This window comes from Hippoglossus stenolepis, chromosome 23 (genome assembly GCF_022539355.2).
Source record: "Hippoglossus stenolepis isolate QCI-W04-F060 chromosome 23, HSTE1.2, whole genome shotgun sequence".
NCBI classification, from domain to species: Eukaryota; Metazoa; Chordata; class Actinopteri; order Pleuronectiformes; family Pleuronectidae; genus Hippoglossus; species Hippoglossus stenolepis.
Window position 1 is genome coordinate 15,671,100 of NC_061505.1, and position 24,255 is coordinate 15,695,354.

The following is a 24,255-nucleotide window of genomic DNA, read 5'->3' on the forward strand; positions in this document are numbered from 1 at the left end:
AATGTGGACATGAAATGAAGAAGCAATGCTCTCAAAATGAACGACCACGCTCTTGAATAAAGATAGGTAATAAACCCCAAGCAAAGTGTTAAAGGTGACCTCAATTCCCAGCTGCAAATGTCCGATTTAAAGCAGAGGAGCTGTTATTTGGAGTATAGACTGACTGCATGAAGGCAGTCTTAATGGGCCATTCACACATATGGATTAAAAACGCTGGGACAGCAACAGCTGCTATTCACTGTGAACGAGACCTGGCTTTACGCCCGCTGAGCTCAACTGGCTCAACTTTATTCAAATTTCCCCAAGCGACAGCCAGACCAGAGCCAATCGTGATCATGTTGATTCCAGGAGAAACGGAAGCAGTTTTTTACTACTACACTATATGAAATAATTGTATTTAACTTCAAACAAAATAGAGAAAGAACTGATCCCTCCAGTCTCCCAGCTCTCTCATTGTATTGGGAGGTATAGACACCAAAAGTTAAGTTATTAAACTGGTCCCAGTGCCCAAAAAATACCTCTCGTATCGGCCATCTCTTACATTTGGTTGGTGGTCTTTGAAAGTAGATTTTGTATTTGTTGTTACCATATTAAAAGTTAACCGTTGCATTTATCTGCTCTAGTCTGTTTCTGATAAAGACATTTGCCTATGATCACCACAAACTGTCTTGACATCTAGATAACAGGGTGGTTCCCCACCAATAATCAATTTCTCCTCCCATTTTAACTATTTCAGGCAGGACCTATATTAACAATAATGAGATTTGGTTGATGCTACTTGAACAGTTGATTTTTTTAACAACGTTTACCATAGACAACGCAAAATGCAGTTTTGCAACGCCTGACATTACCCCATGCTCCATTAGCAGCGGATGTAGTGATATATATAAATTAATCTTCTACTCTCTTCTGCTGTGTTGAAAACTCAGGTTATGACGTCTTTAAATCAGTATGTTGATGCATGTTGGTTTTACTTACACAGCTTGACATTAGTCAGACCTAAGACCTTTTCACATAATTGTTATTTCCATATTTTGCTATATATATAATTGTATGCTCATATTTAGTTTGTTTTGACCTATGGTAATATCCATATATAGTTTTTTGGGGATGGTGAAAAGGCTTTCTAATATCTATTTCTAATGTCAAAGGTTTTTTGTTAACGATGACATGGCACTATGCGTAAAAGGTGAAGGTGTGGTGTGTTGAGAGAGTATCAGCTGTATGATTCTGACAGAAGGAATGTTGCACTGCAAGGGCACAGCAACCCCAACCTGCTCGGCCTGTACCAACTCCACTTTAGATGAATTGAAGGGAGAGGCCGCACATCCCTGAGTAAACCTGAAACCTTCCCACATCTTCGGTGAACATCCAGACAGACGTAAGTCATGCCTGTAAACAAGGCAAGGGGCTGCATGTTTGAGGGTGTGCTGTCCATGTACCAGTGAGAAAGCGAAATACAATCTGAGAAATCCAGCAGGACAAACGGGCTTGCATGCACACTTGGAATGGGTGCCAGATGACATCATGTTGCATTGCAGCAAAAGTTCAACCATATTCAATTACTTTGCTGCATGATGCAGTCATTTTGGATGGCCAGCCAGCTGCATCTGCTCACTTCTCCCTTTCAAATGAATGAGAAGGGAAGAGCAGTCTAAATCATGACCCAGGCTAGATTCACATTAATATGTTTGAAATGATCTCCCTCCAGACAAGCGTGTTAGCTACACATCACAAATAATCCTAATCCACACTAACACACCTGACAATGCATTATCATGTGACCATTCACATACACTTGTCATGTACCTGCCTGCGTAAACGGATCAAATGTTCTACCCTGCAGCTGGTTGCTTACTTGCAGAACAAGCTACAAACTAGAAACGGCAATGGTGAAAAGTAAGAGCAGGTACCAGGTGGAACTGTCACTGAAAGTAAGTGTTAGCAATGCCTTGCATTCACTGCTGGTAGTCGAGTCTTTGACTGATAAGACTCAATGAAGAAGCAAGCGTTGTTGTCTGCGTCATTGTTTCCAAAAGGCTTCTTTTCTGGGACACAGACTCCAGACTAGTGTGGACACCAGGTGTAAATGTAGCAAAAGTGATGCATTCATAAACTAAAAGACTAGTATGAAGTGTGACTTCCTCTTAACCCTGACAGAGGCTGATTTCTGGATGTAGGATGTCCAAACATGAAACGTTAAAGGATTTACAGTTACAAGAACAGAAGTACAATCTGAACAGTTTTACATGTATACAATCAGTTGAACTAAACTGAAATTAATGCAGTTTGATACAGCCGTACATTAAACTAATTATAATAATTTTTTATAGAAACTTTGTTTAAGAGGTGTCGACATAACTCTGATCCTCCGGGAGGCTGCTATTCGTGCTGGTAGATCTGTGTGTGAGGTACAGCCCTCTTAACACAGACTCTCCACAAGATTTTGGAGACACTTTTGTAAGGATTTTGCAAGAACATTAGTGATGTCCAATGCTGTTGTGCTTTATGGTCTGATTGGCAATCTATTTTCGTCCTAAAGGAGTTTGATGGGGTTGAGGTCAGTGATCCATGCAGACCAGTCATTCTTTGGATAAAAGCGTGAGCTAAATGATATGTAATAGTACAACAAACTGGGGGAACCAGTCTCTTCTTAGCCTTTACCGAAAGGTTAATCAAACACAAACTGTTATCATTGTTTATTGTAGCAGTAAGATTTTCCTCAATGGGGAATTTTGAGGCCTCGCCCAAACAGCCCCAGACCAAAAGTATGTTGACAGGTGTGTTGGATAAGACTGCCCACATACTTCTTGGATTGTACTTTACATAAACTGGTTGTGTCTTGCTACTTTCTTTAGAACACACCATGTACAATGTAAGAGGTACTGAAGAACAAATGATGGTCTTTTTGCAGTAGTTGTGGTTAATTTGTCGGAAGCAAAGTGAGAAATGCTTTTGCCTGCTTCTTAAGTAAAAGGTCTTCTTGGTCTTTCCGTCATAGCAAATATAAGTGCATGTATTAAAGTTGGTGTACTTTAAGTGAAGTTAACAATGAGATCAAATGCATGGGCATCTGTTAACTTCTACGTAAAAATAGAGTTGTTAAGGCTGGATAAGTTAACCTCTTATTTGAATGCCTTTATTTCCATGGTTGCAGTGGATAGGAGTTATTTCTTCTAGGATGATCATTCTTCTGTCCTTTTGATTTTTTCAGATTCCTTTCTTTCCTCTTCGCCTGTATCTCTCATTCAGTCTCCTCAAGGCAAGTGTATGGTTCTCTTACGCTGCTCGCCTGTTCTCCCTCTATCCTTTACTCTCACGCCGGCCTGCTGCTATGCGCTACTTCATCCCTCTTTCAAGTGCCCCTCTCCTGCTTGTAACAGTCTATTTTTATTAAACAATAAAAATAAAAAGGACCTGCGAAGAAACCGGCAACATGATGAGCTCTAACTCTAGCTCCTTTCCTAGTTCGACCGGTCTTTACCTGCCCTTCCTCCTACAAAACTAGTCGTGTTCCACCCATTTGGCTCAGACACTGCTGACCCTCAGATGCTGGACTAATGGTTTGTTAGCAGGGGAGCATACCTCCTGTTTTCAGTGACATATGGCGTCGGTAATTTTCTTCTCCACCCCCACCCCTGCTGCCAGGTCATGCTACACACGGCTATGTTTAGATTATTCTAATGGCTGCAGGAAATGTGTCTATGCATAGTCAGAGAAGCAGGAGCTGAAACAGCAGAGTGTTTAAAAGATATTTACACACATGGTACATTTTGAATAATGTGCCTCGGTTGCCTTGGAAGTGATCTATCAAATTGGCAAAAATCCCTAGCTGTCTACAGGGAAACCCCTATAACTCTGATTTAGAAGTCACTGCAGCTTATTCTTGCTGATCTCCAGGATCTTTACAGACGCCAAGAATTAAACCTGTAAAACGTTGCCTCTGCAGCTGTTAGCAATTTGATCCATTTCAGCCGGCTCCGCCTGCTAACGAGCATTATTTAGGTCAGCAGCCCTCACTGTCGGTTCAAGATAATCCCAAGATTGCCACCTTATTTTAAGAAAGCAGAGAAGTTCAAGTTCACATTGTGCACACAAGAGCAGAAACCTAAAAATGGATCAGGTTGATGTCCCGGCGGGATGGTGCTACCTTCTTCCTGCCCTAGTATCCAAGCTACCCTCTCTCAGCCCTCTTAGCAACCAGGTCCCAGAGGATGAGTGGCACTGGAGATACCATCCACCGCCCAGTGGCCTGGGCCTAGCATTTCCTGTGGCTGTTCACTCGCCCTCCACCCCACAATCTGCTTTTATCTTTTTAGGCTTTGTGCATGTCTCATATCCTTGCTTCAAGCATTCAAAAGTAGGTTTTCTTTCATTAGTTTGCTTCAGATTATTTTTGAGCTGTGGTTTTTCTCAATGGTAGAAGTCTAGACTTGCGTGTGACTAAATGGTAGTCAATAAAGTAGTGCTTGTTAAATTAGAATAGCATCGATGGGCCACAATGTATTTTAATCACATATCACAATTCCACACTTAAAACACAAGTCTGTGAATCTCGACCTATTACGAGCTCATCATGATAGCCAGGCCGTATACATAATCGGAAAACTCCAGTTACTGCAGAAAGCAAATAACATACATCAGATGTAGAAAACCTCATAGGCCTAAATTAGGAGATGGCACATTTTGGAAGTTGTTTACAAGTAGGCTACAGAGCTAAAGGACTCCAGCACTGTTGGCAAGATTGAAAGTCCATTCATGTGACCTAGTTTGAACAAGGCATTGTATTGTGGTGTAGGGTAGGAGGCAGTGCTATCCAAGATAAAGTTGACCAGTCAGTTGGGCACTAGTATAAAAGTCTGTCTATACATTGTCAGGGAAGGGTAGAGGTCATGGTATTGTGCAGACATGGTTAATATTCTAACACTTCAAGTAAAAAATTATCTAGACAAAATCAGCCAATCTCTAAATACCTTAATTAATTCATTGTCATTTGTAGGTGGAGGTTGATGTATGGTGATGGGTGTTTGAAATGGGAGATCATTGGTGCTGAAAGGGATCATGTTATTGTTGGAACAGTTGCTTAGAATTTTTTTGGGAACTATGTGGCTTCCACAATGGCTGGGGGGGGGGGCCTTGCCATCAAAGTGATTTATAAAATCTTACTCAGCTCTGTGACTGAGTAAATAGTGTTTAAATTACCTCATAATGTGCACAGGAGCAGCAGTATTATCTAACTCTAACATCAGATTATTACATGGTTTGCTGATGTTATAATGGGCAGTTAACCAACACTAATTATGTATCAAGTAACTGACCAAAACAATGAGTGCAACTCTTTTGTTGTGGGTAAGAGTTTTTGAGATTCATCATTTTCTTTTATGTTGTGTTTGAAATAAATGTGCAGAACTAGAAATCTTTGAATTTGAATAAAATTGCATTTTTGTAGACACAGACATTTGAATCTCAGCTATTGGCTGGCAGGTGGCTATCCAATCATTAGACTGAACCATTTCCTGATGGTTTAGCCCTTAAATGAACTGACAGTAAATTCTGGGTTGGGTGTGTATATGTGTGCAGGTCTGCATTTCATTTATAGTGAAATGTACATAAGAAACACAGCCTCTCTTTAATCAGAACTCTTGTCCATATCTGTGTTAGAGAGTTAGTGACAATATGTTGTCTGGCCACTTTTTGCTGAAGTATACAGAATGCACTGAGGAGATGTGGTTTGCTCAGTCTGTCCTTCAAGAAAGTGTTAAAAGAGTTGATGTAATTTTGTCTCGATGGCATTCATTCCAAATTTTATTGGATGGAATGGGCCTGAATGTGTCTGTGAAGGTCAGGAACTTGTCTGGATATATTGAATGCAAAAAGTTGCAAAATGGGAGGGGATCCACTGGTCAAGTGTTACTTTTAAAAAACCAATGAACATCCAGATAAAGATGCTCACTCTCTGTTTTAGATGACAGAAGAAAACATTTTTATAACCCATCAAAAAGTTTAGTTTTTTACATTATTTAAGACTGGTAATGTTTCCTGGGTCAACCAATATAGGCTGACATCCCACTTGACAAGGGTTAGACACAGATTTGATACGGCCCAAACGGTTTCAAACTACACTGGAGACTGGAGTCTGCTTACGGCAAGAAGCAGAGTGACGGAGTTGTCTTGACACACATGACATGGATCTACTGTCCATTTCATTCATCAAGTTTTTCAGTTTTCTGTACAGTGAAAGTATTAGTCTCAGTGACTGCAACTTTTGGTGGACAAACTTAAAAAATGTAGGCCTACAATACCAATACATATATAACCCTATAAATACTTGAGGCTGACTCCAAAGTTCAGATTACATGAAATTTAAGAGAAGAATGCGAACTTAACTCTACTCTTTTGTAAAAATGCATATGACATAAAAGTGCCAAAATAATTTTAGCTTTGTATCTAAAGAGAAGGGTGGTCAAATCAACTTCTTCAACGTGATAAAATCGAAAGAATTTATTAATGAATTACATTAAATTAAATAATCGAATCAAATAATCAATAACAAAGAGAAACTGCCGTCAGGCCTGCAAGTATAGTAAGTTATACACACTTGATATACAGGTTGCAACTGATGAGCAGTGGCCATAGCCACACATGTTAATTTACAAGAACTCTGTCAGTGAGTTTTTATTTATTTTGCTGCTTCATTTGATCATCCAATAAATTAAGATACCATTTAAGTGCTTCTTGATGGTAACTTTGTGGATTACTTTAAAGCAGCATGCAAAAAGTGAAGATCCCATCTATTTCATGAATCTGCCTTACATTATCATTATGCAATGCATGATTGCTTGGGCTGCAACAATAATGTCTCGCTGAATAGTAGAAGTGCATAAGATTTTAGTGACTGTGATTTGTATGACCTTCCCTCCTTTTTCCTCTTCGCTTTCATTCTTCATGCATGGTGATGCAGACAAAAGAGTTGTCCTGGGCTCTGAAAAGCCCTGTGAAGGTGTAGCGACATCCCTTCGCTTTCCTTCTCAACCTGGCTCATTCACACCTGGTCACTATGCGACTGAAGCAGGGCCACCAGATGGACAGCCGGATTCACCAATAAAGACATCTCCAGTTTCTGAGCGAATAAAGGCATTGGAAGCTCTTGCTGCCAAAAAGAAGGAACCCGACTTTAGAAATGAGGGAGGTTTCTCTCACTTCAGAGATCGCCACTATGAAAAGTCTCCCACTGACATACAGAAATCTCCCAATGAGGCCCAAAAATCTCCCAATGAGGCCCAAAAATCTCCCAATGATACCCCAAAATCTCCCACTGAGATAATTGTACCGACTAACCAGAAAAAAGAAGTGTCTGTTGATAAGGAGTCACCGGAATCCCCCTTTGAAGTACTTGGAGATTTAAGACAAGTGAATGAATTTGAAGAAACAGAAGTGTGGATGAAGGCTCATTTACCACCTGTGCCAGACCTTGATGCTGTAGATCTAATCAAAGGTACCCTGGTTTCCAATACTGTTGCATCAAAAGAGAAGGAGGAGACTGACATAGTTTTACCCAATGCTCCTGCTACCTTTGCTGGTGTCCCTGATGCTTTCATGGATTCTCCTATTGTAACTTCAGAACTGAAGGATGAGCTGAAGGATCAGCTAAGTGATGCACATAAGCAAGAGGAGGAGGCAGAGTTTGACCTTAGTTTTTTGCCAACAGCCTACATGTGGGATCAGCAGGAAAAACCAGCCGTCCAGGTTCAAGCAAATCTTGATTCAGAGCTTCCAGCATCACCTGCTCCTCCTGCAGGCTTTGACTCCCCATCTCCTCCTGTCTCCCCACCAATTGACATGAATGCTAAACAGAATGTTTTGCATGACAAGAAGACCACTTGGACCAGAGATCCGCCAGAAGCAAGTGAAGCAGACAGCTCAGGAGAGTCGGATGATACTGTCATTGAAGATGGTGTCATCATCCCTGCATCTGTTCCCATTGCATCTTCTGATCCAGCATTTTCAAATGATCCCACCAGTGCCCCTGCCTCGACAGCTCCTTCTCTCCCCACTGAGGAAAAGGTGACCCCTCCACCAAAGTCAGAGAGGACGGTAATGCAGGTTCCGACAATCAATGTTATTGAGACAGATGAGCCAAATTACAGTGAAGAGGAGATGGAAATGGAGCTTGAAGTAGATGAAGATGAGGATTATGAAGTTTTAAAAGATTCAACCAGAGAGGCTCCCAAAACCCCAGAACCAGAGTACAGTGAAAATGAACAACCCAAGACACGCCCCTTAGAAACTGAATTCATCGAAGGCTACTCTCCCCCATCCTCACCTGTGGACTCTGATGTTGAATACAGTCCTAAACACAAGATTCTTAAATCTCTTCCAGAAGCGTACCATCAGGAGCCTAAATCTGTGCCAGAGGCCCCACCCGATCCAACTGTTTCAAAGGTCTCTGAATCAGACATTTCCCAAGCACATATCACAAAGACACAGAGTACTTTTAATAAAGCAAATGATGAACCCTTACCTTTCATAGTCCCAAAAGAAGAAGTGGACTTCCCAGACAATGATGACGAATGGTCAGATGAAGCACACGATATGCTGGTTAAATCTTGCAGCACAAATCTTGAGTCCAAGGAATCAGTTCCTTCCATCCAACCCGAATTGGATTTGAGTAGCAACACAGCTGTAAAAGAGACTTGCGTGGAAGTAGCTTCCCACTCTAAAACCAGCTTAATTCAAGATGAGATATATGACCGAGAGTCTTTTGATTACGATTATGATCGATCCTCACCTGTGGATGAGCAGTTTCTTACTGATCCTTCTAAAATCCACATTCAAACACTGAATTCAAGCCCTGCACAAAGTGATGTTCTGGAGAACAAACAGGACTGTCAAACTCTGGATGACTTCACTTCACTGAATTATTGTGAGACATTAAGCAGCATCAATGAGCCAGATTTCAATAAGATAACGACCACGGATAATGTTTCAGATAATATTGCAAATGGAAACTCTCTCCAGCATGACATGAAACCAGGTGTCCTCGAACCAGAGGCAACCCAGATCCCAGAGAGTATTGACCCTGACAGCACAGTTTTGGAGCGTACAGATAGCTTTGTGGAGTTCATGAGAGAGTGCCTGAAATCTAGGGAGGATGAAGAACCTGACAACCAGCAACAGAGTGTCCTCTCCGAGTCCAAGTTCTGTGAAACTGGTTGGTCTGTCTCCCAGTCCACACCAACCATGGTGATGGACCTTGAACAAGAAGAACTTACCATCAGTGCTCTCAAAGAGCTGGGCAGCAGTCAAGAGGAGGATGAGTTGGCATCTCTTCAGTCTAAGGTTCCTGACAAGGACAAAGCTAATTCCAATGCTACTGTTATAGAACAGTCTTCCGATACATCAGTTCCTACCCCTCCGTGTTCCAAAAGTGAACTTGCAATCGACAGCACATACTCCAAAGAGGTGGAAGCCATTGATGAATGGGTAGCTGAAGCCTATCATCTTGCTGAGCATGTCTTGACAGCGATACTAACCCACTTATCAGGTAACGCCCCTTCTTTTAGGGCAGTAGGCCTTCTAAGCTAATGCAGTTACCTCGATAGGATCCCTTTTCCCACTTGCACCTTGTAACTGCCTGCTCCTTTTCAAGATGTTTTTCTCTTTTCATATATTGTATTTGTGTAGACAGATGTTTTTAGACGAGAAGAAAAAAATGCAGCTACCTGATGATTGCAGGAGGACTTTTTTTTGTTTTGTTTGCCATTCCCTACTTTTGGCCTAATTTGCCTGAAGTGTAGGCCTGAGTAAGCTTCAAACAACTTAGTTAAAACCATAGACTGTATAAAAAGATGGATGACATTTCTCCACTTTCACCTGTTTCAAAAATAGAAGCTCAAATATCCTGGATACGAGTACCACCATTTTGAGTTTTATTTTTTTCATTTTGAGCTAGAGTTTGCGCGGTATCGTGATCCTGCCAATACACACCAATCAAGAGTTAGTCTCAGCTGTCAATTATGATGATTTGCCCAATTTTTATAACATCAAATAACCATTTAAAAACTGAACTTATCAGACGTGGGAACACTTTAAGATACATAAGTGTAATAAGAACTGCCTAAAAGGAAAGAATTTATCTTTGGGAAAAATTCATCTTACTTCTTAGTTTGGTCCGTGTCCCGTCCACTGAGGAGGCAGGATTTATGACCTATATTGCAGTCAGCTACAAAGAGATGATCAAGATTATTTGTCTTCACTCTTGGGAGCTGTCACATCATCCATCTTTATATTTGATCTATAGTTCAAATGCATCCTAAATAAAAAAAAGTCATCAATGTTTAATCTAATAATGGCTCACGCTTAAATACATCGTACCTTAACAGGGACGTATAGTTGTGTAGAATGGGAAAAAATTAGCTTGTGAGAGACTTCCATATCATGCCTTTTTGACAACATCTACAGATGTTTGACAACTTCCTACAGAGTTTAGATGTTACTCATTCTATCGTTTATCCAAACAACCTAGAAGTTGGAGCAAAATTGGAGAATTCAGTTCTTGTGAAGCTTCAGTGAGGACATTTCACCGCAGTATGGCATGCACTGACGCAACCCATATTTGCTACTAGGGCAAATTTTACTACAACATGATGGCACATGTTCAGCATCAAATGCCAAAAAGCAGTGAAATGGAGCGGTTAAGTAACTGGATCCGGTGTGCTTGTGTCAGAATGTCTTAATGCCTGATACATCAAGGAATACTGGATACAGCTCATCACCCTTTAAGGATACATGTAATGCTGAATACCTTTTCAAAGTTGACAATAGAAATGATATCATTGGATGTGATATTGCCTACCCTTAGTTATGTCAGATAATACTGTGTAAAGTATTTATTTGCATTTGCACCTAAGGGCCTGCAATACACATAAATATTTCTCTTGAAAGTCATAGAGTCTTATTGGACAGGAAGCTGAAGACAGTGCAGTTGTCACAGTGATTATAGCAATCAAAGCAAAGGGTAGTGTACGAAGGCAGCTTATAGTGCAGTGATTCCCATTCATTTTGAGCTTATGACCCTCTTCTGCCCTCTGTCCTTTACAGCTGGGCAGTGGTCCATATAAAGAGTGGTTGGGGGATTCAATATGGTGGCCTAGTGTTGGCTTGCAAGAACCTTGGAAGTCATGTGTTACAGTCAATCCTCAGTGTCAGGTTTCTGTCTTTGTGCAACTTTCCACAGTACACTTGGTGAAAACCACGACATGATTAAAAGACAAGGTACCTAAACAAAGTGATGCAAAAGTAATCTCCCTCAAACAAGAGATTTTTATTTATAAGGGACTCCCTGTTTAAATAAAGATTAAACACAACAAATGAAAATAAAGTCCTCTAGAATAATCTTAATGCAAATTATTTTGATAATACTCCCACTCTTCTTCACTATAGACATGAGAGCTGATTTAAACCACTCTAATAATGATTGTGTATACTCTTCACTTCAAGTTGTGAAGGTCAGAATCCTGGAATGCATTAAGCCCCTTTCACACTGAACAAAGAAAAACCCACTGACACCACTGCTTTTTTTTTCTTTGGCGAGAAAGGGTTCAGCGTGCTTTGTTTTCAGGTCAAATAACTCAAATTAATAGCAATATAATGGAAACAATGAAGTTCTGTTGTACCATCTGTAACTTCTCGGACTATTTGCAATCTCAGCAACTGCTCGGACATCTTTCAGTCAGTGTTGTTTTTTGAAGTAAAAGATATAAGAAAGTAACTACTGTAACATAGTCAGTAGTCCATTCTGTTCTCGTTTGCTTACAAACCTTGCTTTTGGGCAGCTTTGTGACATTATTGTGACTCACCAGAAATTCAAAGTCAAACTGTACTACTGGCAAAGGGAAAGGAATCAATGGTCTTTTTTTAGTGGATAAGGCCTCATTAACAAAACTGCACAGACATAGACTCTTAAAAGGTGTTATATTTCAGGAGTAACAACTCCTGCCAGTTCTGCAGTACCCTCCCTTTTCTGCAAACTTGATCTCCATTCCACACACGCATAGACCCAGAGGTTGGTATGCAGACAGTAATCCTAACACATTCAGTGATACGTCTCCATCTGTGTTGAACATGCTAACTTGGGTTTGGCATGGCAGAGAACAGTGCAGAGTGCTAGTGCTGCAGCAAAGGTGTGCTGAAGAAGCATAAAATGTCATGTATCAGACATTTTAAGTATCAAAATCGGTCATTTACATTGTTCTGTGAAGCCTCTTAACAATGCACACAATCTTTAGAATCTTTACTGAAACTGATGTCAAAGAGGAAGCTCTGATTTATCTGCACTCTATAGAGGGGCATGTGTTTTCGTGTCCTCCCCCTCCAGCCATGAGCTTGTTCTATTTTAACGCTTCACTGCAGTGCTGCTCCTCAGTGGGATATTAGGCGGGGTACAAGGTGTGTTCATTTCAGTTGGTTTGCTGCTCGTCATGCTCGACGCTTACTGATTATTTTCTAAGTAGCACCTTTAAAACATCCACTACAACATTCCATTTGTGAAATCCCCATAGTTTTAAGCTGAAGGCGTTCTGACTTTTCTTTGTTGACTTACTAATGCCAGACTTGTTGTCAGTGCTTCAAAGATTCGTGGAATTTAGGCCATTTTTGATTAAGTGGAGGAAAAGCACATCAAATTGAACCTGTCAGTGTTTGGTATTTGACTCCCATTAAGCTGCCTGACATGAACCGGTAATTCATTTTTTGTTGTGGCTGTTATCTGGTTTTTAGTCAAAGCTTTTATTGGGGTTTGTAATGGGGTCAAATGAAAAATAGAGCAAGGTTTGAACAGGCTTACTTGTTGCTTGATGTAATCTTACAGCTTATTACTCCTGCTGAACAGTTTGTAGTTATGCAGCTCATTATAAGTCTCTGCTACCTATAATTGTCTTTAGCGTAGCAACTTTGCTCTCATAACCTCTGGATTCATGACCTTGTACATATTTTGGTACATAAGTGGGTGGATTTACAAATTCCGCATATTTACTGAGTTGACATTCGTTGAGCTGGAAACAAAGTTGACGTAATGCTGCAATAAGTGGGGTTTTCTCACCTTGCACTGCAGGGGTGTGTGCGTTCTCCCAGCATGCTTTGCTGCGGGCACCCACAGGGAGGCAGCTGGAGCTTGATGTCCCTTGTTCAATATCTCCTCTCGTGTCCCTCTTTCTCTCACCCTCTCTCTGTCTCTCTCTCTCTCTCTCTCTCGGCCTGCTTTCGCTGTGTTGTGTGCCTCTCTTAAAGCTACACTCACAGCCACAGGCCTGAGAGGAGACAGGCACCACTGTACCAACAGTTCAGACATTCTGAACTACACTGCAATTGAAGAGATTAATTCTACGTGTCCTTTGTCTGCAATTATAAGTGACAACTTCAAAACATAAAGGTGTCATAAACATGTCCCAGGACTGAAACTGCATTTACAACACAAAGTATTTTCGCAGTAGATACAGATGATGTATGTTTTAATTTACAGTCACTGCTGAAAAACTGGACACACATGTTGCATGTGATCAGGTTGTGTCATGCTGCAAATTTACCACAGTAATTTGTTAACATTATTTCATTTACTTTGTCGAATAGATGCTTCAAGGTTAGTAGAGTTCAGGGGGTTAGCATTGTTCGAACACAATCGATACAAACAGATTTCTGCAACAAGTCCTACATTCAAGAAGTTTGATGCTTCTCTGATGCTTCCTCTATGGGTGATAATTCAACTCTGTTTCACAATATGGTCAATTGTGAGGCTGTAATTGTTTGTGGTCTTTTCAGTCCACCTACAAAAGATAGACAATGGTATCTGTAATTAATTATTATTAATTAACGTCTGTCTGTATGTGGATTGCATATCTTGCAAACTGTTCGTCATATTTGCATCACACTTGACAAGTTTCTCTCGTGCTTCAGAAACTTTTAGCACACTCATTCGAGAAGCAATTGAGCTGTATTTCTAAATTTGTTCAGAACAAACTCAGTATAAATCTAAATTAAAATTATAAAAGTTACAAAATGAAAATCCAGACAGTGAAGAAATAATTCTGGTTCCCTTATACAAAATTCTGAGGAGTCATAGTTGATTAAAAGTGAGTAGGCACATTATTTGAACTTGACTACAGAAAGACAATGCAATTAAGTAGAGTCTTGAGTCAATGTTATTCATTGATCTGTTTGACTTTTGATATTTATATAGCGGAGGTATCTTTTACTTAGTTACGCAAACTTGAAATAAATGCTGTCTTAGTGCAAAAAAACAGGTCATTTGTATTTTGTATCACAAAAGATATTGCAAGATTTAGCTAAGGAATAACACGATAAAGCCGTTTGAAATGGGAATTGTCAAATAGCTGTTCAGTTTTCTGTGGTGTGTCGGTGGGTCCTTTATAACGTGTGTTCCCATTAAACTAGCTGCAGCACTGAGGCCTGAACCGTCCCTGAGGCATCAGCCCACGTGGCTTCTCCACCAATTTGACACAAGGCTTTTTTAAATACCCCCATTTTCCCTACGCAGGGGGAAGGAGTGACAGTCCAGCATTACATAACCGCCTTGTATAGAGGCTATTACTTCTGCATGCAGAACTCCTCACAGGACATGCATGCAAACATGACGCTGGCGTCTACAGCTATGTGCCTCTCTGTTACTCTTGGCCACAGACACCCAAGGATATTTATGGCGCATATTCATTTAACATTTTACTGGGCCAGAGCTGCAGAGTAGTAGGGTTTTTCTCTAAAGGCCTAGTTGATGCTATTTTCAACAAGGTCAATAATTTAGTGTTTACTGATTTGCTCCTGTTTAAGTTGATGTAAAATCTAAACCTGCTCCATATTTAGTAATAATCTTAATAAATTTAGCAAATCCAATTTTTCATCGAGACATGTCATACTCTATTTTGTGTTTTTATTTTAGATGCATAATGCTTCCATCAGTGGAACACAACATTAACAAGCCTTTCAGCTATTTGATGGCAAAATCTCTCCTGTTCATTGTCCTGTTTTAAGCGGAAATATGTACAGGAAGTGTTTTGCATACATTTTCAAAGACAGTAACTTAATATTGGTCATCCTAGGAATAGAAGTAATTAGTATTTGTTTTTGTATCAAATGTGATCCATCAAACTGCTTTAAAACAGTGTTCTAATATGCTCCATCTAACAACAGATTACATGGGAAAGATTTGGATGTGCTTGTAGTTTATTTCTTTTTTAAACAGGTTTCATGATATTTCAGTGTAGGCCTGTCAAACAAACACCAGTCTAACCTCCTCCCTTCACCTCCACAGTGAAGGATCTGATCAACTGGCGAGACCCCAAGAAGTCGGGCGTGGTGTTCGGTCTGTCCATGCTGATGCTGCTGTCCCTGGCAGCCTTCAGTGTCATCAGCGTGGCGTCCTACCTGCTACTGGCCCTGCTCTGTGTCACCATCACCTTCCGCATCTACAAGTCTGTGGTCCAGGCCGTGCAGAAGTCTAGCGATGGACACCCCTTCAAGTAAGACCAAATAGAAAAAGAAAGCTGCCATCAATACTGCTGGGAGCTTTGATTGAATTGGTTTGAATTGATCAGTATTTCACTCAGAATTCTTGCACAGTCTTGCAATGATATTCGTTTTATTTGTATTTATTTTTTTGCATTAGAAAGAAATGCTGGTCAGACTTCTAATCTTGATATGGTAACACCAAACAGTGTCAAAACTAGGCTTTAAAACACATATATTAGAAGACTGTCACAATTTGAAAGTCTTCTGAATGAAGTGAAGACATGAGACTATGCACATTCTGATGGTGGCTGAATTAACATAAAGTACCAATGTTAGGCATGTCCACAACACAACTTCCACTGCATGGAATAATAAAAAGAGCATGAAAGATTGATTGCGATAAAACTAGTTTCAGTGAGCCATGTTGCTGCCTTGCTCTGCCACATGGATTAAACCACTGCTTCACATAAGCCACCAAAGCCACTTTAATGCCCAGAGGCTTCATAAAGTTCATATCCTACCTCCTCTCTAAAGGCACAAAACTGAGCCCTCCTGATATTTCATCTGAACATCAAACCAACTGATAAAGAGAGTTACAGAATGGAACATGATGTATTATTATGAAAACCACATGATACGTCCACGGTACAAATTCAATGAAGCTATTAACCCAACATTATATTCATAAATTGAGGGAAATGCCCATCTTACGTCTCCAGAGCACAAACCAAAGACGTCACATCACAAAGATACGTTCTGCACCCTTTTCCAGTGACATGGAATGTATTTACCATAAATGGTCAAATAACAGCCAGTGTTGAGGTAATGTCAGTATTTAATAAGAGCTCTAACAAAACAAATGAATCACAAAAAACTGGAAGCTGGAGTTATCTGCGCAGTGATGGCTCTCTAGATAAATAATGAACAGTTATGTTACAGTTTCTGCTTCAATGAAAATATGATATCCACTTATCATTTACAGTTGCTCCTACTTTATAATGTTTTTTTCTAATTGCTGTTAATCTACCGTCCGTGAAACGTGATTGTTTTTGCATCTATTTAAAATTAAAGTTGCACCAAGCTGATGAAAAGTTTTTAATGTGAAATTTCTGTGCAAGTTTTATAGATGGGAATTTAACAGCCAACAATCGATTTAAAGGTAAAGAAGCAGTGAGAGGAAATAATTTGTGAAATTCAGTAAGTGTCACAGAAGAGAAAGAAATACCTGCCAGAAAGTGAGTCTTGAAAACAAGACATTTCTTTACATGACTAAGTAATCAATGAGCCATTGGTCTTGATCAGCAGCCCTATTAACCTCCTTTTAGCTTTTTATCGTTAATTTGTGCCAAGTGGTACAAAATTATAATTCTGAAGTGAAATGAAATGTTATGGTTTGCTCTTTGAATATTTATTTTTACCACAGGCTGGTTATGCACGTTTTCCTGCTGCACTTTCACTTAGCCTAATTTAGTGCTCACCTTCCCCTCCTCCTCCCTCTCTGCAGAACGCTGATAGATAAGGATGTCAGCATCCCCCCAGAGACCTTCCGCAAGCACGTGGACGCCAGTCTGACCTACATCAACCGAGCCCTAAAGCAGATGAGCCGCCTCTTTCTGGTCGAGGACCTTGTGGACTCCCTAAAGGTGAGCAGCTGCAGCCGCCCACTGTCACCCTTTGTTATGATCATTTAAATGACTTATAATGTATGGTACTAGGTATCTATTTCCACTCTGCTCATACATACTCCTCTCCTGGGAGAATCCTTTTTTTTTAAACTCCGATTAGTTCAGCAGTCACTCAACATGAGGAGCGAGTCAGTCAGTTAATAGTCGGACCCAGATCTGTATTGTTAAAAGAAACCCCAGCAGTTGTGAGTATATGGGAAAGACGTCTGTAAGCTTTCAAGGTAAAAAAAAATGGAGCAAAGTAAAGTTATCATTCAGTTTGTTGCAGCAGCAGTTTGTGGTTGGTCTTTGTTAGTGGGAGCAGGTGTAAGCTGTGATGTAATACACGTCTAATCGCTTGTAGATCAAAGTGCAAATGTAAACTGATTACCATCAAATGTCAGCCCCAGCCCCTTCTGTGGCTTACCTGAACACATGTTGTAACCTGCACAAGAATGTATACATCTTAATTTGAAGGAGATGTTCTGACCTGTTTCACTGTCACAATCATGGATGTGTTCTGATTTTTTTTTTTTCTGGTTTGAACTTATTCTGTAGTAGATTTACTTTAAGGGTGATTGTCTTGCTGTTTCATTAACTAGTGATCTTCAGTTGGGACACAGCATCCCTGACATTATACTGTAAGGAATAAGAATTCTTCCCCCTCCATATTAATGAACTATCCAAACCCGAAAGGAAGCAAAACCCCAAATCATGAAGCTGTCTCCACTGAACAGTAGCTGCATGTTTCAACAGTTCAGGCTTAGTTTCATCAGTCCTCTTAACCTTTCCCGGCAGTGATGTGGAGAGTCGAGCTGCTCTTAAGCAAACTTCAGGTGTTTCTGAAGAACAGCAGCTTCCTCTGTGGTGTCCTGATATGGACACTTTGCTCCATGCATAAATAATGAGGAAATGTATGCAAGAGTAGTTTCTGTGTTTGTGCTGTCCACTGAGTTTTAAATGTCCAATCGATGATGTTATGTTACTTGGTTTTGGTTACTAAGCGTTACAGTTTGCTTTACCTCTACACCAGTAAGAGGATGAGGCCACAAAATTAGTTTGTCACTGTTATTTACCACATGATTTCATCATTTTGAGTGTGATATCAGTAAAACCAAAGTAAGGGTGGTGTCCTGGAAATACTTCACCCTGTGTGCTCCTTTGTTTGCTCTCCTCTCCTCAGCTGGCTGTGGTCATGTGGCTGCTGACCTACGTAGGAGCTGTTTTCAATGGAATCACCATTCTGATCCTGGGTAAGCACTGTGGGAACCAGGAAACGTGCCACATTCACCATGCCATGTAGAAAACGTGCATGTTTCTGTTTTCCCCAATAAAATGCTCACATTAAAAATAATCCATATTTCTAAGTCATCACTTCTGTAAACTCCTGTAACTAATAGGGCTGCACGATATATTGAAACTAGCAGATGTCGTTGTGAGACAATAATACACCTTGGGTATTGTAGTGAGGCCACCATGCTCATTCGCTGTTATGGTCCAAGTGATTGGATAGATCATAGGCAGTAGATTACTGTATATATGAAGTGATGACCAGATAACCACAGGGAACCATCCCATAATGGATAGCACATATCAGGACAGCAAAGCTCTCTGAGGTCACTGACCATGTCTCTTTCCTCAACCATCCCAAACTTTTACAAAAAGGTTTTCACATTATCATGTTTTTAATGACTAATAAGTTGATTTAAAAATACTGCTAATACCATCAAAGACAAATATTTATCAACCTGTTAAATAAGCCCTTATAACAGCTTGATAGTTAAAGGATATTGATAGATGTGAAAATAAACTCAGGGGGCGTTTTGGAGACTTAACTTAGTGTTAATATTGTGCTGTTTTTTGAAATGATCAAATTAGCTTGTATAGCAGTAAAAACATACTTCAGACTGCACCCCCGTAGCAGGGGTTTTATATTCTTATGTGAAAAGTGATTTCCATTGAAACATTAGAATCAAACACTAACACGTCTTTGTCTCCCTTTGCTCTCCAGCTGACATCCTGCTCTTCGCTTTGCCTCCAGTCTACGAGAAGAACAAGGTGAGACTCCCACCCAGGTCATGATGAATATATCAGATGAAAGCCTGACTCTCAGTCAGCTGCCCACGTCCCCCACAATCCCCCCGGGTATGACAATATAGCAATCAGCAGGGAGCTCACTGGATGACTCCAGCCTTGATCAGACACTGAAGGCTTTCTGCATCCCTCTGGTCCAGCTGCTGAGAGTATGACCTCATTGCACTGTTAGGTCATACGACATGTCTGCTGGCAGCACCATTTTTTGTTTTGTTTTCTTCATTTGCTGTATGAGTATTTGTCATCGGTCACATTTTGTGATTCCCCCAAAAATGTGCTGCTTTGTCAGTGAGTTATTTTAACATCATAGTCATACTCCATAGTCATAGTTTTTTAGGATTTAATACTCAGTTCTGTTCCATTAAGTATGAGCTGAAGTTGTGCATCATCACCCACCTTTGAGACCTTTTGTCATTTAGTTTTAAGTTAGGATTCCTTCAATGTTCATGGTTCAGGAGATTTTTACTTGAAGATTATCAGGTAAATCATTGGCTTCTCCTTCAGGCTCAGCCACATGTCATTACCAACATTGCATCAGTCCTCCTGTTGATCTCGTGCTCTGTCTCACTTTCACTCATGAGCAAGATCCTCCGATAACTCCTTCCAACTAGTTTCCAACATTTTCTCAGCATCCTCCAGCTGATCCAAACTCAAACTGATCCAAACTCAAACTGCCACCAGTAAAGGTTAGAGGTCCCAGGTTGATAAAGCCAGCAGAGTGACATCATCAGAGTTGAGATCCTGAGGTCACACCCTCATCTAACACTCATTTAGAATGTGGTCGACTTTCCTAACTCGGCTTTCACTTTGCTTCCAAGAGCCACAAGACTCCTAATTGTACGGAGGTCTTGCATGTTCTTTTTTAAATGTGATTAAATGTATATTTTCACTTATGCTAATCTCATTATTACCTTCCAGACCCAGATTGATCAGTACATTGACGTGGCACGTACTCAAGTCAACACCACAATGGCCAAGTAAGTGATTCTAATCATCAGTGGGGAGTGGGGGGTTGGTTATCAATAATCATCTTACAATCAGCAGCTTGTACATCCTGATTCGGTTTCTGTATTTCACCCCTGTTCTTTTTCTCCTCCAGGTTGCAAGAGAAGCTTCCTGGAGCTATGAAGCGCAGCAAAACTGAATGATCACCTCCACCCCATTAGAAACCTCCACATCACCATCATCCTCATCTCCATCACCACCTTAAACCCCCTTAACCTCCCCCCAGCCCCCTCTCCAGTTAACCCCGCCCCAGTCTAACTGCCCCTCCCAACTCCATCTACCATCACCACCCTACAACACTGAACCTTGCTAGGTAGAAAATCTCTGAGCTACTCAATATTCAATGTAAAACTACTGCGCAGCTTAACTTGCAAGCATTAGAAAAGAACTGTGCCTGTGCAGACAGGAAGAGCACCGCTAGCGGGGAAGTGATGTAACGCCACAGCGATTCCCGCCTGTCTGTGGGCGTGCCACAGGGGAGCGGAGGCAGGGTCGAGTGAACTAGACTGAATCTATGACCTGGTTCCATCGTGCACAGCGAGCAGGGGGTGTTTGGTGGCTGTTCATCAATAAAAAAGCAAATGTCTGTACTTAAAAACCGCACATTTCCCCAAACATCAACGGAAAATTTAAGCTGCAAACATTAAAGAAGAAAAAAAAGAGAAAAAGAAATAAAAGCAACCTTTTGGGCTCTGTTGGATGGATAGATATGAGTTCATATTTGGAAGCTTGTTAATGGGTCTGCTGTTATTAATTGGCCTGTTTATTTGGGTTTGTTTCCATTCACCTTACAGGCACCTCCTCTGTATGTCAGTTTCTGCAATGCACTGAACTTTTCTTTTTGAAACCATCAGCAGGGTGAAAGAAACGGTTTGGAACACGGAGCCAGCTGTGATAATTTGGTCTAGTTCACCGTCTTGATCAGATGCTTCTCTGGAACAGTTCTGTTTTGTATATATTCACCTGAAGACAACGGCAGGCTCTCTGCTGTGTGGAACACGCAAGCCTCGCTTTTTATATCAAAGGACAGTTCCCGCACAGCAGTCCTAACTCCTTTTATGTCGCACCCGTTCAAGCCACAAAGTGTTGATCTCACATGCACTGGTACATTTTGATTCTTCCTATCACTACTTATTACTATTATTGATATGAATTAGAATGGCTGCTTTGACTCCCTACTAGCTTGACGGCAGCATTGTAAGAGTTATGTTAGTGTCATTGCGCTTCATCATTTACACTGAAGCTCTTTCAGAATAAACTCCTGATGGGCTTTTAGGTTATGAAATACTCTTTTAAAGTGTTATCACACCCCTAAATCTCCAAAATGGTTTCACAGCTCAACTCATGAATTTCACAAGTAAGGAGTCTAGAGTGTGTTAAATCGTAACAGAGTTTCACAGAGCTACTTTTTTTTTTCAGTGATCTTGAAGACCATGAGAAAGGGTTGACAGCTTTTTGTCAAATTACTTCAAAATTTAAGAATTGAACTTTCCCATCGATTTATAATTAATTTACTCATTTGTTGAATCTGCATTTAGCTAGTGCCATGGTTAACTCAATGATTTTAAAAACATAATCTGTCTTTGAAATTCAGATTTACTATTTACATGTAAAGTGTCTGGCCAATCAGCTCCTGTTGCTCCCCTGTGGGCGGATCTTCAATTGTTTAATTGGAACATTATTTACGCATATTCAAATAAATTCATTAATGAGCCAGGATACAAATTGTGAGATGGAATATGATCGGCAGACTCTGACTCTCCAGTAATAAATAACAAAATTCAAAAGCAAATTTAATTGGTAGTTTTACTATACTAATTTATAAAAATCTAAATATCAGAATGATTTATTTAATGTTATTGAAACAACACATTTTAGACTCCGTGCTAACCTCAGCGACGACCTGAGAGACATTTTAGAGCTGAGGGGTTGGTGTAACCAACCCGGGCTGTGATATTTTGAGTGCAGCTGGTTATTATAGAGCTCTGCTTGTCACTTTCTTTTTCTCTGACTGCCATGAAGCGCATGTCATAGTATAAGCTGGAAAGATTCCCACCCTTTATATAGGCTGTATCATATTTTTGACCCTGACTTTTGTTTAATATGATTATTACTTGTGATTGTTTCAGTGGTGTTTTTGAACTAAAAATAAAAAAACCATAGTCATATGTCGGCGCTACTGCTACATCTCCATATTGTTTTAAGGGAGGAGTATGTAGAAGGAACTGAAATTACAGGTGTGTCTGTGTTGCTTTCCAATCCCCAGTACCACAGAGTACAGGCCCCTGAATGCTGACAGGCCGACAGTGGAGGGGCCGTGCTGTCACTGCTTCTCAGTGCTGACACGACACGTTTCTGTGCTGAATGTTTTCTCTGGTGGAACATTCCTCTCCATGCATGCCGCACCTCTGTGTGTCACCTCGCCAATGTCGTGGTGAACTCCCCGTGCATGGTGTCTCATTCGGACTCCGGGTGTTCAAACCAAAATATGCAACATTTCTGTTGGAGATTTTACCCCCTCCCTCGTTCCAGCCCCCCCTCCCCTCCCCTCAGGTTGGCAGCTCACCTGAGTCTGAGCTGAGCAGCGTCAGTACGGCCCCTACAGACAGAGTGTGTGGCGTGGGGGGGTCAGGCCATGATGCAGAGAATGATGGTGTTTTTATGCATCCTGCTTATTTATTTGAATGTGAAGAAGTTGCATATTGCAGCTTTAAAAAGTTACATTCTCATTTTCATTTAAAGGTTTGCCGTAAACTACTGGAATATATATATATATGAAAGTTTGGTTCAGTTTATTTAAAGGGTCCGTTCAATCAAATTGTTAAAAAAAAAAGATGAACTGCAGTTACATTGCTAACTTTTTTGCTTTTGAGATATCTGCTTTTACTTGATTACAGTAGAGGTGAATAGATGTCCTTTTTCCAAAAACGGTGTCCTTGTTCTTCTGGATTATCTGTAGAACAGTCAGCTCTTTTTTTTTTAGGGACTATTACTTCTTCCAATCTAAACTCCATTACCCTCCATTACGGTGGAGGTAGAAATCTCCGAGACACTGACTTTAATCTGGAAAACCAAGGCAAAGAGGACAAAAGCTGCAAATGTAAATGTGGTTCTCTGAAGTCTGTTATAATAAACTAGAAGCAAATCCGTTTGCCAGGCTTGATACTACTGGAGGTGTTTTGGTTGAACTGACCCTTTAATGTTCCAGCAGCTACCATTATGCACTGCACCTCTAGGTGAACCTAAAGACCATGTTACCTGCTGTATGTTACTGTGCTACCAGGGTAAACCCATCACTGCAACTCAGAGCTATAGTTGGCTTATTTCTTTAGAGTCTAATATATAATATGAATAACAACTTGACACATTGAACCTGTTCCCTCACAGCATGTTGCTTTGCTCCTTTTTCCTGTTTGTCCAAGTGCGTCTTCATCGGGTTCGGGGGGGGTGTGTGTGGCAGGAGTGTGTTTGACTTATCTCGTCTCTGAGGAGTCTCGTTTTGCTTCTGACTCTTAACTGGTATCTAGATGTTGTTCACTAACATCAGCTTTGTTTTGTATTAGATATGACTTTGGTTTTTGAAGCTTTGGGAAAGATGTTGCAGGAATAAAAATGGAAAATTGGAAAAAAAAGTATGTGGTCTCTGTACTGATGTCAAAGTGAAATTAATAAAAACATGTCAAAGGACTCTGTGTCCGTTCATTTGTCTCTGGGCAAAGGGCCCTCGAGGGCATCTACAAAACAAGACTGTATTTTCCCAGCATGCCAGCAGTGTGGGAGGATGGGGGGGGATTTAAAAAATGCATCCAGATGAAATATCCAAAACAAGAAGATTTGACGTGGGAGGCAGCTGTCTGTTATGGTGTTTGGGTGGAGAGGGGATTATAGTTTCTAATTTTAGACCAAGCCAGCATACTAAAACCATTAAGGGGTAATAGTCACATGAATACTTCCAACACGTCCCATTTGAAGC

At 40.5% G+C, this 24,255-nt stretch overlaps 2 protein-coding genes across 4 annotated transcripts in view; one reads left to right on the forward strand and one right to left on the reverse strand.

Annotated features, from left to right (window-relative positions):
• The window catches only part of men1 (multiple endocrine neoplasia I), a 28,716-nt gene extending 15,509 nt beyond the window's left edge, over positions 1–13,207 (reverse strand). The window contains exon 1 of the mRNA XM_035149046.2: positions 13,100–13,207. The gene's annotated coding sequence lies outside the window, so the exon portion shown is untranslated. The remainder of the gene's footprint in view (positions 1–13,099) is intronic.
• The window catches only part of rtn3 (reticulon 3), a 29,424-nt gene extending 5,455 nt beyond the window's left edge, over positions 1–23,969 (forward strand). Inside the window, exons 2-9 of one of the 3 annotated variants that reach the window (XM_035149047.2) lie at positions 3,215–3,262; positions 6,962–9,544; positions 15,323–15,530; positions 17,024–17,162; positions 18,367–18,436; positions 19,195–19,241; positions 20,196–20,254; positions 20,377–23,969. In XM_035149047.2, the coding sequence (XP_035004938.2) occupies positions 3,215–3,262; positions 6,962–9,544; positions 15,323–15,530; positions 17,024–17,162; positions 18,367–18,436; positions 19,195–19,241; positions 20,196–20,254; positions 20,377–20,425 (3,203 nt within the window). In that variant the 3' untranslated portion in view covers positions 20,426–23,969. The remainder of the gene's footprint in view (positions 1–3,214; positions 3,263–6,961; positions 9,545–15,322; positions 15,531–17,023; positions 17,163–18,366; positions 18,437–19,194; positions 19,242–20,195; positions 20,255–20,376) is intronic. The other 2 variants (XM_047338894.1, XM_047338895.1) reach the window with 2 other exon arrangements.
• Positions 23,970–24,255: the final 286 nt, after the last annotated feature.